The following is a 13,663-nucleotide window of genomic DNA, read 5'->3' on the forward strand; positions in this document are numbered from 1 at the left end:
GATATATATATATAATCCTTGGAGTACCTTGAAAGTCCAAACCCTTTTTCCTTTTCTCTATGTTAATCTTTATTGTTTGATACATTTTTTTTTTGTTGTACTTGCATATTATAAAAACAAATATAAAATGATAATTATAAACAAAAGATAAATATGGCACATCTACTGTCAAAACACCACTAGATGGTAGCCTTGTCCTTACAAACAAGATGTTTCTATATCTTATTCTTTGCAGTGTTAGTCTATCTCTGCTTGTGAACACAATGCTGCCACCTTATGGTGAGTTGTCAATACTGCTATCAGTGTGCAGTTGTTATTTCTATATTTACTATATATTTCACTAGAGCTGCAGCTAACTATTATTTTCAAAATCGATTAGTTAGCCGATTATTAAGTTCGATTAATCGGTTAATCGGATAAACAATCAAATAAAGTTTAACACATTGGTTATGTGTTTAAATATGTTTTACATTGGGTTTTTTTTCAAGTCACTGTGCCCCAATGCAGTGGTGACCAGAATGCTTTCTGATGTCATAGGTCACACTCCTTTTATTTAAAGGAGAAGCATTTGGAGAGTAAAATATACTCTATCCAATACTTGGAGACAACTCTATATACCGAGAGCTGAACAATCACGAGCCACTGATCGCTCAGCTCATGGCATCTCCCTGCAGAGAGGGAGTGGGAGACAGTGACTGTCAGTCATTGCTTCCTGTGAGGATTTCCCCTCCCTTTCCTCCCTGCTCTCTATCCCTCCAGTGCTAACTGGAGGGACAGATGTCAAGGGGGCTGGTACAGCTGGCTCTAGCTTTAGAGAGGCAGAGTCAGTTGTCAATCAGGCAGCCAGGTGGATCCTTCCCAGCTGCAGTGTGGCTCTGCGCTGTTGGCAGATAGTGCACAATAGCCCGCTATATGCTGACTTTGGGTCACAGGAGTACATTAGTAAATGTAAAAGTAAGAAGTCTTAAATTGTATTCTATTAGATGCTCAGTAGAATAAGAAAGCCAATGCGTATTGGGGCAGCATGTGATCTCCATGCTCTATAAGATGCTGATGGTTAGGGTCTTGCTATACATATGTCACAATTATTATTATTATTGTAATCAAGTTGAGTCAAGATTATTTTTTAGATTATATAAGACTTTATCAAAGCGATTCAGCAATACACAACAATACAGGATAATAACAGAGAGAGACCTAGTGCCTCTTGATGGACCTTGATTGAAACTTTGGGCTGAGCTGTCAGAATGGGTCACTGGAAAGAGTCACTTCTGAACAAAAAATTGAGCTAGCAAAATCCAGCGAGCCAAAATATACATATATATGCATAACTCCACTTGTATTTTTCAGGTTCCACACAGGCTGCTCACCTTCCAGTTGGTTCCCGGTGTAGATGTCTGTATACTTTGTGGCCCCAGTCCATCTCTGCAGAAAGTTCAGTCAGAGGTCAGTGAAGAGATTGCAAGAATGTTTTTTAATGTATAGATGATAAACAAGTTCCAGAGTTATTTCACACAGGATTTGTGACTAGATTCCCCAAGGGCAGCTAATAAACATTTCAGTTTATAGGAATGAGACTCCTTAACCAGCCCTACCTGATAACACAAAAGAGAGCATGCAATTTTCAGGAAACACCACTGACCTATGCAGCAGTAACATCCCCTAACCCCAGTGCAGCCATTGTTCATCTGTTACTTGTTGTTTTTGTAAGGTTAGCCTCATTTTACCTGTCCAAGAACATAATTATTAGGGATGCACCGATATATCGGCCGCTGAAAATTACACTTTTTGGCATAATGCCGAAAGTGCCATTTTCTGGCCGATACAGCGGTGCATCCATTCTTTCTCTCCTCCCCGCTGGGCGCCGCTTCGTGTCCCCGCAGGGAGGAGAGAGACTATCACAGGCGGCCGAGCGCTGCGGGAGGAGAGCAATGTGAGTGGCCGACATCTCTCCTCCCCACACCGCTCAGCCTCCTGTGACAGATCAGAGGAGAGCAGTGTGTGGGCGCAGAAAGCCAGCGATGTCGCAGGAGGCTGAGCTCCGTTTGCTCAGCCTCCTGTGACAGCGTGTCAGGAAGGAGAACGGTACCAACACTCAGTGATCAGTGATCGCTGAGTGTTTGTAAATAATTGAGGACATAGCATGTTTACTATATACTCAATTATGAATGAATGGGAAGTGATCTACATCACCTCCTGTTCATTCATGATTGTGGTTATAGTAATCATACTCTGTCCTCATGTTATGAATGAACAGGAACATTCAGTGTAGGTGATTCCTGTTCATTTATAACAGGGGCTGCAGAAAAAGAGATTTAGGACTTTGTGTCCTCAATCTCTTTTTCTATTTTAAGAGGGAAATATCAGGAGTATAATTTTTGTTCTCCATCCCTGCACTGTCCTCCCATTCGGACCCTTGTCTCACTGCTTTTTGTGCTCATTTTGTAGACCAAAGGCCACACAATCAAATATGAGAATATTAGAAAGACATAGCCGAATCATTTTGCCATAATTTTAGGCAGTTACAGAATAAATCGAAAAACACAGCTCTGATTTAAGACAAGATCTGCCAAAGCCTGTATTTCCTCCATAGCACAATCCACCATAGACAGTTGTCAGATGTCTTGGTCAAAAATTCTTGCTTTACCTCTATATGATTGTATATGTATATGATTTAGAGAATAATCTTAATCCCATATATATTTTTCTCTGCCTTTTTTTTTTTTTTGTGTTTTTGGTAGAAAGGTTTTGGAAGCCTGTTCTGGATCCAATCAAATCCTGTTTAAGAGTACAGCTGAGATCATTCCCAGCCTCTGTTCCTTTACACCATGGGATTCAGGGGTAAGAACATTTGGAGGTATAAAGTCTATGTATTTTAGTTGATGAATGGACAGATAACTTTAGAGTTACATGTTCAATGGTGATCCCTATTGATGTTGATGAGCCGGGTTCCAGACACTGGAGCTCTGTGTAGATATCTAGAGGGGAGAAGATTTGTGGAAACAAGGCATCAGTTGTGGCAGTGGCTGTGCCAGGTGAAAAATGCTAAGGAGGAGATTTGGATGGATTATTTTATTTTTACCAAATGGAGCTGTATCCAATAAAGATAGAAGGCTTCTATCAAAGCCTCTGATTAGCCAATACAGCAGTACATATGCAAGATAGAACCTGCATACCTGTTTTGAGTTTTACTATTTTATAAATGTACATTCTAGTCATAAAACGTAAACCTCAGAGCCAGATTAAGGCTACATAGAGCCCTAGGAACTATGAAGGCTTTCTTCGATCGCAGAATTAAGCCTGAAAGTGACATTACATCACATTACCTCCGGCTGACATAAGGGACTGGTAATGAACCTCCCACTTTTGTCAGGGACAATACACTTCCTGCTGATACCAGGTACTGACAGTACTACTCCTGCTGATAACAGGGTTTAACAACGCATCTCCCACTGAGACCAAGGCCAGATAATGCACCTCCTGCTGATATTGGGAAAAGGTGCCCATACACTGCATGATTCTCGTACGAGAATCACGGGAAATCCCGCGATCGTACGATAATCGTGCAGTGTATGGAAGGCGTGCGACCGTTTCTAATGTAAGGTCGCGCGACTTTTGTATATCGAGCTTGTTGCAAAACGAGCTGAGAATCGTACGATTTTTCGGCTGGTTTTTAACATGATCGAGAGATCACTGCCAAACGGGCCGTTGTGTGCACGCGCACACTGCCCGTTCAGCATTGCAGTCATCGGAAGCCCGCCCCCTTGCTATGTTCGCAAGTACGATCTGCCTGTCCAAGATGGGCAGATCGTACGTATTTTTAATTACTTTACAACCCTCGCAAGACAAAAGTCTTGCGAGGGTTGTAAAGTGTATGGCCACCATAACATTGCACTCTCCTGGTGAAATCAGGTAGTGTCAGTGCACCTGCCGCTGATGAGTGGTTTAACAATGCATCTCCCACTGGGACCAAGGCCAAGTAATAGACTTCCTGCTGATATTGGAGACTAACATTACGCTCTCCTGGTGATATTAGAAACTGACAGTACACATTCTTTTTAGTAAGGATCCTCTATTGTGCATTGTACAGAGAGGGTTAGTTTTAGTGTCACAAGACTGATTTAAGGTTACAACACTGAGGGCAAATGTATTGCTATTGCTATGTGGCTAGTAATGTCTGTGTAATGCAAGCTCCAGAGCACATAACATTAAAAAGCAGGTATGTTCAGCAGATGCTGCAGGTTTAGTACGGACATTTTTCAATATAATAATCAATCTCCCCTGCTACAAATTACTTTGGACACACCCTTTATGGCGGTGGCTGCGACTTTAAGTGACTTCACACCAGACTATGGGAGGCTGCAGAAATAAGAAGGAAAAATAAAGTTTGTACTGATAGATGAGGAGGGCAGGGTCAGTGCTATGTACCCTCTACTGCTTTGTAGTGCACCCCTGTGCTCTGACTACACTGACTAATGAGAAGCGCTTCTGACCACGCTGATCAGTGATTAGCACTAATTGCTAAGAAGTGCTTCTCATTGGTCAGCGCAGTCAGGTGACCACGCTGACCAATGAGTGCTTGCAATTTGCGATCCAGAGCGCAGGTCTGCTCTACATGGCAGCACAGGGTACAGATAGTATGCCTGCACCTGCGCAGGGGAAGGAGCATTCCCCCTAAGGTAAATATAGCATGATGGGGGAGAGGGGGGCAATTCCATTTTCCCAAATTTACCTCGGAAAGTGGAATTCTTTAAATTTTAAAAATGCATTCAAATACCTTAACTATTAACACAAATGTATCTTATTTGTGTATCACTCGGCTGTAGAACAAATTATCTCTGAATTGGTGCTGACACTCTCCTTCCTTCTGGAGGGTGGATACTTTTGTTCCCCATGGTCCCTGTTTGTTGTAAAGTATCCACCGCTCCAATTTCCCTCCTGCGATGGACTACAATCTCAGGTTTAGTTTCCTAATTTGTTTTGAGATTGTAGTCCTTCATGGGAGTGAGCTTGGAGCAATGGATAACTTTACAATGCACACAGAACCCATGGAGAAGAAAAGTTTCCACCCTCCAGAAGGACGGTACTCCACCAGCTGGTATCGGGCCCTGAAGGGAAAGTGTCAGCACAAATTCAATGTAAAACCTGCTCTTGATGTTGGGCAATATAAGGAGAAATTCTTTAGGCCCCTTTCACATGATCAGTCCGATCAGGTCTGTCTGTCTGTCTGTCAGTTTTCCATCCAGACTCGATCGGATGCTGTATGCAAGTGTGTAAACGGACTAGTGTCTGTTTACACCCGGTTACCCTTGGGTCGGGTTAGGTCTGGATAAACAAACGGATCAGACATCTGTTTCCATGCACCAGATCGTGCCGGACAGGGGGTTATCTGATGTAAAGGGACACATGTCCATTTACATCCGATTCCCCATAGATGCACATGGGGTCTGGCAGTTTCAGTTTCTTCCTCCATCTTGCGAAGGAGGAAAAAACTGTACGGACATGGCTGTCATAGAGGTGACATCTGCTCCGTACTGCTGTGATCAGGAGAGGATCTGTTGACCCTCTCCTGACATGCTCGTCTGAAAAGGGCCTTAGACTGATAAAGGTCAGCTTTGGAGACGATTAAAACTATTCAAAATCAGCATTATATTGCGTTATGAGAGCAGTACAGTCAGTCATGATAGCCCAGCTGTTGCAGCTTTCATACCAGGCTTGGTTGACTCAGTTATATTCAGCGAAAACTTTCCATTGGTTATTAATTAACTAATGTTACCTGATTGGAAACTTTTACATAAGAGATCAAGGCATACGGAAATGCAATATTAAAGCAGGTGGTATCCTTGAAGAAACAAATATATTTAATCCAGGAATGATATCTAATTGACTGTTTCGAACACGTCAGCTCACAGAGTTCACTTCAGCTGAAACATACACGTGGCATTTTTCTGGAATAAGTAAATCCACAATAATAAAAAAAAAGGAGCTTCAACTCCTAGAAGGAAATCGACATATAACAAAAGATCATTTAAAAAATACTATAGACGGGCATTACTTTCCTGCCTGAATCTGATAATACACGAGGCGGAGAGAGACGGAGATGATTCTGAATTGGGAAAGCTGGTTGGATGTCCAGTGAAAGGTCTTCAAGAAAAATACAGCAAGTCCAGTTGCCTTGACTTATTTTTTACAGATATACCATGACCTGGATGAATGAGAACCTTCACAGACACATGCGGAGACTGTAGAATTAGAGCAAAAAATGCTGATGGGTAGGGGGAGAAGCATTTAGGGCTGAAGATACATAAATAGTCTCTTCTGCGATACAAAATACTACCTTTTTAAAGCATTTTTACAAAGCTAACTTTAGTTCTGCTTTCAGGCAAATGGAGTAAACTTTCTCATTTTAGATACAGTATTTCATAAACTCTCGTTTTGGTAACAATTTTATAGCTGTTATAAAACAATGTTGTAACTGAACTAATTGTGCAAATATAATTACAACACTTGACAGCTGTCTTGGTAAACTAGTTAAATGTAGGAATTGTTTGCTGACTTGTGTGTCAACCAATAGAAGGCTGACTCACGGTAGATAAGAAAAAAAATGTCTGCTTTATCCCTCAAGGGCAGTTATAGCGTTTTCCTAAATTCAGATACTTCTGTGTTATAGCATTTATAAGTTTTTTAACTTTAAAAAAGAACATTTGTTGGGAAACTTTATATTTTTAGTTTTAACATCGTTGCTTTTGCCATTACTACTGTATATGGAAAGGCATTCTGTAGCTTAAAATGCCTTTTAAAACAAAGTGCACTTATTCTTTTGGCCCCTTTTGAGATGACATCACCAATCCTTCCCTCCCCGTGCACAGATGCATGTTTACCGAGATCCGATAGGCCTAGCTTCCATTGTTTTTTTTTTTTTTTTACATCCTGTGACAGATGCCTCTTTCTCCTGGCCGCACTTGTGCAATACATCCCCTTTGGCATCAATGGGGATCGTCTACTTCCATCTCATGGCCAGAAAATGAACCCTATAGAAATTAAAGAGTAAATCCACTTTCCCAGGTGAATTTGGGAAAATGTAATTACCCCCACCAATCTGCCCCTCGGGCCTTACCTGTCGATGATCGCTCCTTCCCCTCCACGGCTGCCGGTGTCCATATCCATACATGGGATTGCAGCCCTGCGGCATGTAGACCAAATTTCAGTTGCGAATGGCGAGTACTATTTTGGTCAACGCGGTCATCTGACTGTGCTGACCAATGAGAATTGCTTCCTCTTGGTCGGCGCTTCTTGTTGCCCATTAGTGATCGCCATTTGCAGGCAAAAATTGAAATACACAAACAAAAAGAATGTATTTTTATTTGCATTAAAGGAGAACTATGAGGTGAGTGCTTTTCACTCACCTCATAGTTCTAGCCGACCTGTGACAATGAGACTGTCACAGGGCGGCTCAGTAGATCGGGAGGAGAGCGAGCACATACCGGCGTTCGCTCACCTCTCAATCCTGTCACGGCTCTCTGCCGTGACAGGGGAGGGGCTGGGTTCCCCCCGCCCCGCTTCGATCCGCCAGCGCTGACTGGCGGAACGGACGGGGGAGGGGCCGGGTACAGCTGGCTCTCCCTTTTAGATAGGCAGAGCCAGCTGTCAGTCACGCAGCTGGGCGGATCCCGGCACAATTGTCGGGATCCGCTTCAGCTGCGGCATCTCAGTATACCGCGAGCAGCAGCCTAGGGTGGCGGGACGACGCTAGTTTGTGTCCTCCCGTTACCCTAAGGAGAACTATGGGGAAAAGACTTAACATAGTTCTCCTTTAAGTTACATTTTCAGGACAAGCTTTCAGGCTACACTCTGTTCTTATTGGTCTAACCAATAGTGATACATAAAAAGTTTAGCAAAAAAGAGTGAAAAAAAAATCAGCAAAGACAACAATCTGGGGGAAAAAGAAAAAAATTTGCATACATAACCTCTAGGGAAAAAAAGTACAGGCACACATGGTAATAAAAGTAAGAAAGTCAGATAAGGAGTACAGAAATGGGAGGGGAGAGTCACAAAGGTGAGAACTATTTGATAGTGATTTTGAAAGCTAAGTTCACATTTAGCCTGTTATCTTTTGTGTCGAACAGAATTATCATTTGTAGGTCAAAGGTTTTCCTTCCCTGAGTATATCTGTTCCACTTTTGCAGTGAAATTTGCGGAACTCCTACTACATATTTGTTCTGTGTTTGCAATCACCCAGTATTCCTTAAAGTCAATACTAATACAAATTAAAACTTAAAAATGCATTCAGGTGCCCTAACTTTTAACCAAAATGTAGCTTATTTGTGTATCGCTCAGTTGTAGGTCCCCAAATCATCTCTGAATTGGAGCTGACACTGTCCTTCCTTCTTCAGGGTGGCTACTTTTGTTCAACATGGTCCCTGTGTGTGTTGTAAAGTAGTTACCGCTCCAAGCTCACTCCTGTGATTGGACTACACTCTTAATACAAATTAGTAAACTAAACATGATGTTAAGGTCCATCACAGGAGCGAGCTTGGGGCAGTGGCTACTTTACAACACACACAGGAACCATGGGGAACAAAAGTAGCATTACTGGAGCTGCACCTGTATGAACCAGTAATACTAAAGGTTCCTTTTTAACAGATTATTGTACAAAATCTTGCTCTCGCTCTCTCTCGCTCTCTCTCTCTCTAATAAATATATATATTTTTCGCTACATAAGAGGCACCTGACCATAAGACGCACCTGACCATGGTATGAGTGGGAGGTGTGTGTGAGAGCTGAGGCGGGGGGGCTGACGGTGTACCAGCATTATTTACCTCTTCCACAATGCCGCTGCCCGTGTTGCCTTTGTCTAACTTCTGCATACTGAGACTCCTCCCTTTCCCTGTCATGTGGCATGACACAGGAAGGTGAGAAGCCGGTCAGACACAGAAGTTAAGACAACGGCAGCACGGGCAGCCGCATTATGGAAGAGGTAAATAACGCTGGTACACGATCAGCCCAGTTGCCTCAGCTCTCACACACACCTCCCTGTGGGAGGCGCTGGACGTGTGTGTGTGACAGCTGAGGCGGCAGGGCTGTTGGCGCAGGAGATTATGGGGGGAATATTCGCTCCATAAGACGCACAGACATTTTTGCCCGCCTTTTGGGGGGAAAAAAGTGCATTTTTTATTATTTTTATTTTTTTACTTGGCCCTTATCAAGCTGTCTGTAAAACAGTAATACAGGCACTGGACTGGGGGGAAGTATTAAGGAAAATGTGGTCTGCCACATCAGTAACATCCACTGCATGCTCTGTAAATGTAATGTTACCGTTAAGAGATGGAGGGGCATGCCAGCGGCTCAACTGTTGTGACAGGTGCCTTAGATGGTCCCCCGCTTCCCCGTTGTGACGAAGTAGATGGTCCCCTGCTTCCCTGTAGTCTTGAATAGAATTGGTAGGCCATATATTGCATCCTCCACTACTCCAGATGTTGGGATCAGCCAAGAAGGGCACTTTGCTTCACATGACTCACCGTGATAATAGTCAAAGAGAGCATTTGTCGCAAGACTAAGTCTGCTTGTGATGCAGTGTTCATCTGAATCTATGCCATTAAGTAAATGGAAATGCTTCTTAAGTACCCAAATAATAATGGAATTCACAAGGGTTGCTATATATGTTTTTATTTTGTTCCTTGTATCGTCTGGATATTCAGCTTCCTTAAGATAAAATGTGAGTTGCTGCTTGTTTGCACCATACTCTATCACAAAAAGTGTGTTAGACCTGTTTTTCAAGGTCATATTAACAATACTTTTATTCTCAATTTGCTTTTTTTATTGTAATCAAACTTCAAGTCATGTTCCCTAGGAAATATACTTGATGGATTTAGAATACCATGCCCTTGTAAATGAGCATTATACAGGGATGAGAGAGGAGGACCACAGGAAAAATAAAGATTTTTCATTTAAATGATATTCAAGCTTTTTATAAACTGCATGTAAGATAAACAAAAAGTGAAATTAAAATTAGCCAAAAGCCATTGCAATTTTCATTTAAAGAACACTGGGTGTAAGAGATCTCCCGCACTGCAAGGGTTAAGGGTTGATTTTGTCTATTTTGCTAAGGTAACAAAAATATATTTTCACCCGACTCACTGACCTGACTGGCTGCCAGACTAGTCCCTGCAGCCTCACTCCCCCCCGCACTGGCAATGGAATGTCCCTCAGCATCCTGACGTCTAATACACTGTACTCAAGGACCTTAAACTGCGGGAACAAGGCTGCAGGAGCCGGTCTAGCAGCCAGGTCCAAGATTCAGGTTAGTATATCTTTATTATTTTAGCCCCTAGACAAAACAAGTACTTAACCCTTGCAGTGTGGGGGTAGCCCTCCCTTCACGTCAGTGGTCGGAGGCCCACTGACGTCATCATGTCTATTGCAGGGTCCATAGCTCTGCATTAGCCTTGGGTACGCTAAGGGACAGTCCCCAGGCAGAGCAGAGGGGAGAAAGATGAGCGCGGACCACCGGGGGAGAGGGGAACAGGTAAGAAAATCTGGTTGAAAAAAATGCCCCTAGACAAAAAAAAAAAAAAAATAAGTTAACCCTTGCATTGTACAGGGTAGCCCCACTACAAGGGGAATTTGAATGTATTAAAGAGTATATTCTGAGATTAAGGGACGTTGTTCAGACACTTCTATTAAAGGGTAAGTGTTCTTGTCTCCCAATTGTGCTCCTGAGTTGTCACATAGGCTTCTGATATTTCAACACACACTCTCCCTGAGCCATGTCATGCAGTCATTGTTGGAGCACAGAAAACAATTGTTGATGATACACAGGGGGGGATTTGTCTGGAGCAGATTTGCACTGCAGCCAATCAGCTTCTCTGTCTAATTTTCAAATCTTACCTGAGCAAACTGAAGAGAGATGCTGATAGGTTACCATGGGCAACTGCTCTAGATTCTCTCTGCTCCAGTTTTGATACATCCCCCCCCCAAAGTGCTTTAGCAAAGAAAATGTAATTCATTTAGGGTCTACAATCTCCCTCCTAACTGCACTTTTGCAGTGTTCTCTAATAGCATTGTTTTACTGATTGATTTTACTGCTTTCTGAAACTCATTTTGAATATGTGCTTCTTACTTTTGGAATCAGAGATATGAAACGCTTGCTTTTGTATACCACTATTTTGTTTGCATGGCATGCAATGTTCCTGTCGGAACTGCATGAAACTCATAGTATCTGGCTGACAATTGGTATGTTTATGAGATCACATATCAGAGCAGATACCATCGACCCTTCTTGGGAAATTGGTTGATGAGCTGTATTATTATTAGGGACGCACCGATATATCGTCCGAAAATGGCACTTTTGTCATAATGCCGAAAGTGCCATTTTCTGACCGATACAGCGGTGCATCCATTCTTTCTCTCCTCCCCACTGGGCGCTGCTACGTGTCCCAGCGGCGAAGAGAGAAACTGTCACAGGCAGCCGAGCGCTGCAGGAGGAGAGCGCTGTGAGCAGCCGACGTCTCTCCTCCCCGCAACGCTCAGCCTCCTGTGACAGATCAGAGGAGAGCAGTGTGGGCGGAGACACAGGAGGCCGAGCTCTCCTACTGCACCGCTCGCTCAGCCTCCTGTGACCGCTGTCAGGATGGAGAACGGTACAAACACTCAGCGATCAGTTATCGCTGAGTGTTTGTACATAATTGAGGAAATAGTATGGTTAGTATATCCTCAATTATGAATGAATGGGAAGTGATCTACATCAACTCCTGTTCATTCATGATTGTGGTTACAGGAAACATACTCTGTTCTCATGTTATGAATGGACAAGAACACTCAGTATAGAGGATTCCTGTTCATTTATAACAGGGACTCTGTGCCCTCAAATCTCTTTTTCTATTTTAAAATTGAAATATCAGGGTTCCCCGAAGCCCGTCAAAGTAAAGTAAAAAATAAAAATATCTAGTAAAAAAATTATAAAAAATTAAAAAATTAAATTTCTAAAAAAAATAAATACAAATACAATATGAAAAAAATTTGAAAAAGTTAAAATAAAAACAATTTTCGGTTTCGGCCTGACCTTTTTTTATTTCGGTTTCGTTTCGGTTTTGAAATTTTCATTTCGATGCACCTCTAATTGTTATTATAGGTATGAATATAGCACTAGCAGTTAACTCAGCTCCTTTTTTGTTATCAGATAATTTTTCTTAAGTCTTTTCCTTTTTAACAATCATAAAAAAAATAATATATAACAACAAACAAAACAAGAAAAAGAAAGAAAACATCCATCATATGCACAGATCAATAAAACATTATCAGGCAGCTAAATCGTTAAAATCCAATCACCTAAGCACATATTAGCATTTACATCACACTTGTAAAACACTTGTAAAAGACTTGGAACTAGAATAAACAGATTACATCTTAAGCTCCCATATACGTCACTGATATGTCTAAATGTTGATAATATGTATAAAGTCAAGAATACCTTTTAGTGTGTACGTTATTGTAGCCATCTGGACCAAAGTAAAGAGAATGTCTCGCTTCCAATCCCTCTATATTGATGAGTAATGTAATGCGTTCAAACATTACAATCTGGTCTAACTCAGAGATACATTCAGATATAGAGGGAGGGGAGGCAGCCACCCATTTCCTTGCCACTAGAAGTCTAGCGGTAATCATGGCCCTAATGTATAGCCAATTTGGTGTACGATACTATCAAGGGATTATCAAAGATTGCAAGTATGCATACTCTGGGTCTGTTATCCAACAACATGCCAAAAACAGAATGAATAACCGTAAGTAGCGAACCAGTTTGGGACACCTCCACAGTAGGTGTATCAAGGATCCTCGGCGAAAGCCACATTTTGACAGGAAGGATCATTCCTGAGACCTATTCTGAACAGGAACTCAGGGGTACGATAGGTTCTGTGCAAAATAGAGAATTGAGTAAGTCTATGAGAAGTGGATAAGGACACTGAGAGAACTGCACTCACAGCACCCTTCCAGTCATCGTCTGTAATAGGGCCTACGTCATTCTCCCACTTACTCCTAAAACTCAAAGGGGATTGCAAGGCCAAGTAGGTTAATAAACAAGTATATAGATAAGAGATAATACCTTTAGTATTACAGGAGGTCACAAGAGTGTCTAGGACCGGTGTTGGGTGGAAATGTGGAGAGGCACTTCCAAATTGAGAGGCCAAAGCATGTCTGAGTTGCAAATATGATAACTCCGCTCTCTACATACTGTACATTCACATCAGTCCCTTCCCTCAAGAAGTTTGCAGTCCTAAGGTCCATAACACACATCAATTTAGGCAGGACTCAATTGACCTACCGGCATGTATTATATATTTACAGGCTTTTGCTTGAGTTCAGTCTGGTGCATAGGCACAATCATACAAAGTGTATATATACTCCTTTTTTTTTTTTTTACACATTTTTTTTAAAATCATTTTATTTTGTTTTACTTTTTTTTATTTTAATTTTTTTTTAAATGTATTTCTTTATTAATTTTGTATTTATTTTTTTACTGTTGGGGGGGCTACGGTGAAATCTCTGGGGTCTAAACAGACCCCTGACATTTCCCTTTTGAAATAGAAAAAGAAATTAAGGACACCAAATCCTCAATTTCTTTTTCTGCAGCCTCAGCACTCAATGAATGGGAAGCACTCAGTACAGA

General features: G+C 41.9%; 1 protein-coding gene across 1 annotated transcript in view; it reads left to right on the top strand.

The window, feature by feature from the left end:
• FUZ (fuzzy planar cell polarity protein) overlaps positions 1–13,663 on the top strand; it is a 66,868-nt gene that overhangs the window by 22,411 nt on the left and 30,794 nt on the right. Inside the window, exons 7-8 of the mRNA XM_018563445.1 lie at positions 1,351–1,446; positions 2,735–2,841. Of these exons, the coding sequence (XP_018418947.1) occupies positions 1,351–1,446; positions 2,735–2,841 (203 nt within the window). The remainder of the gene's footprint in view (positions 1–1,350; positions 1,447–2,734; positions 2,842–13,663) is intronic.

This window comes from Nanorana parkeri, unplaced genomic scaffold, assembly GCF_000935625.1.
Source record: "Nanorana parkeri isolate BGI_ZX_2015 unplaced genomic scaffold, ASM93562v1 scaffold665, whole genome shotgun sequence".
Taxonomy (NCBI): Eukaryota; Metazoa; Chordata; class Amphibia; order Anura; family Dicroglossidae; genus Nanorana; species Nanorana parkeri.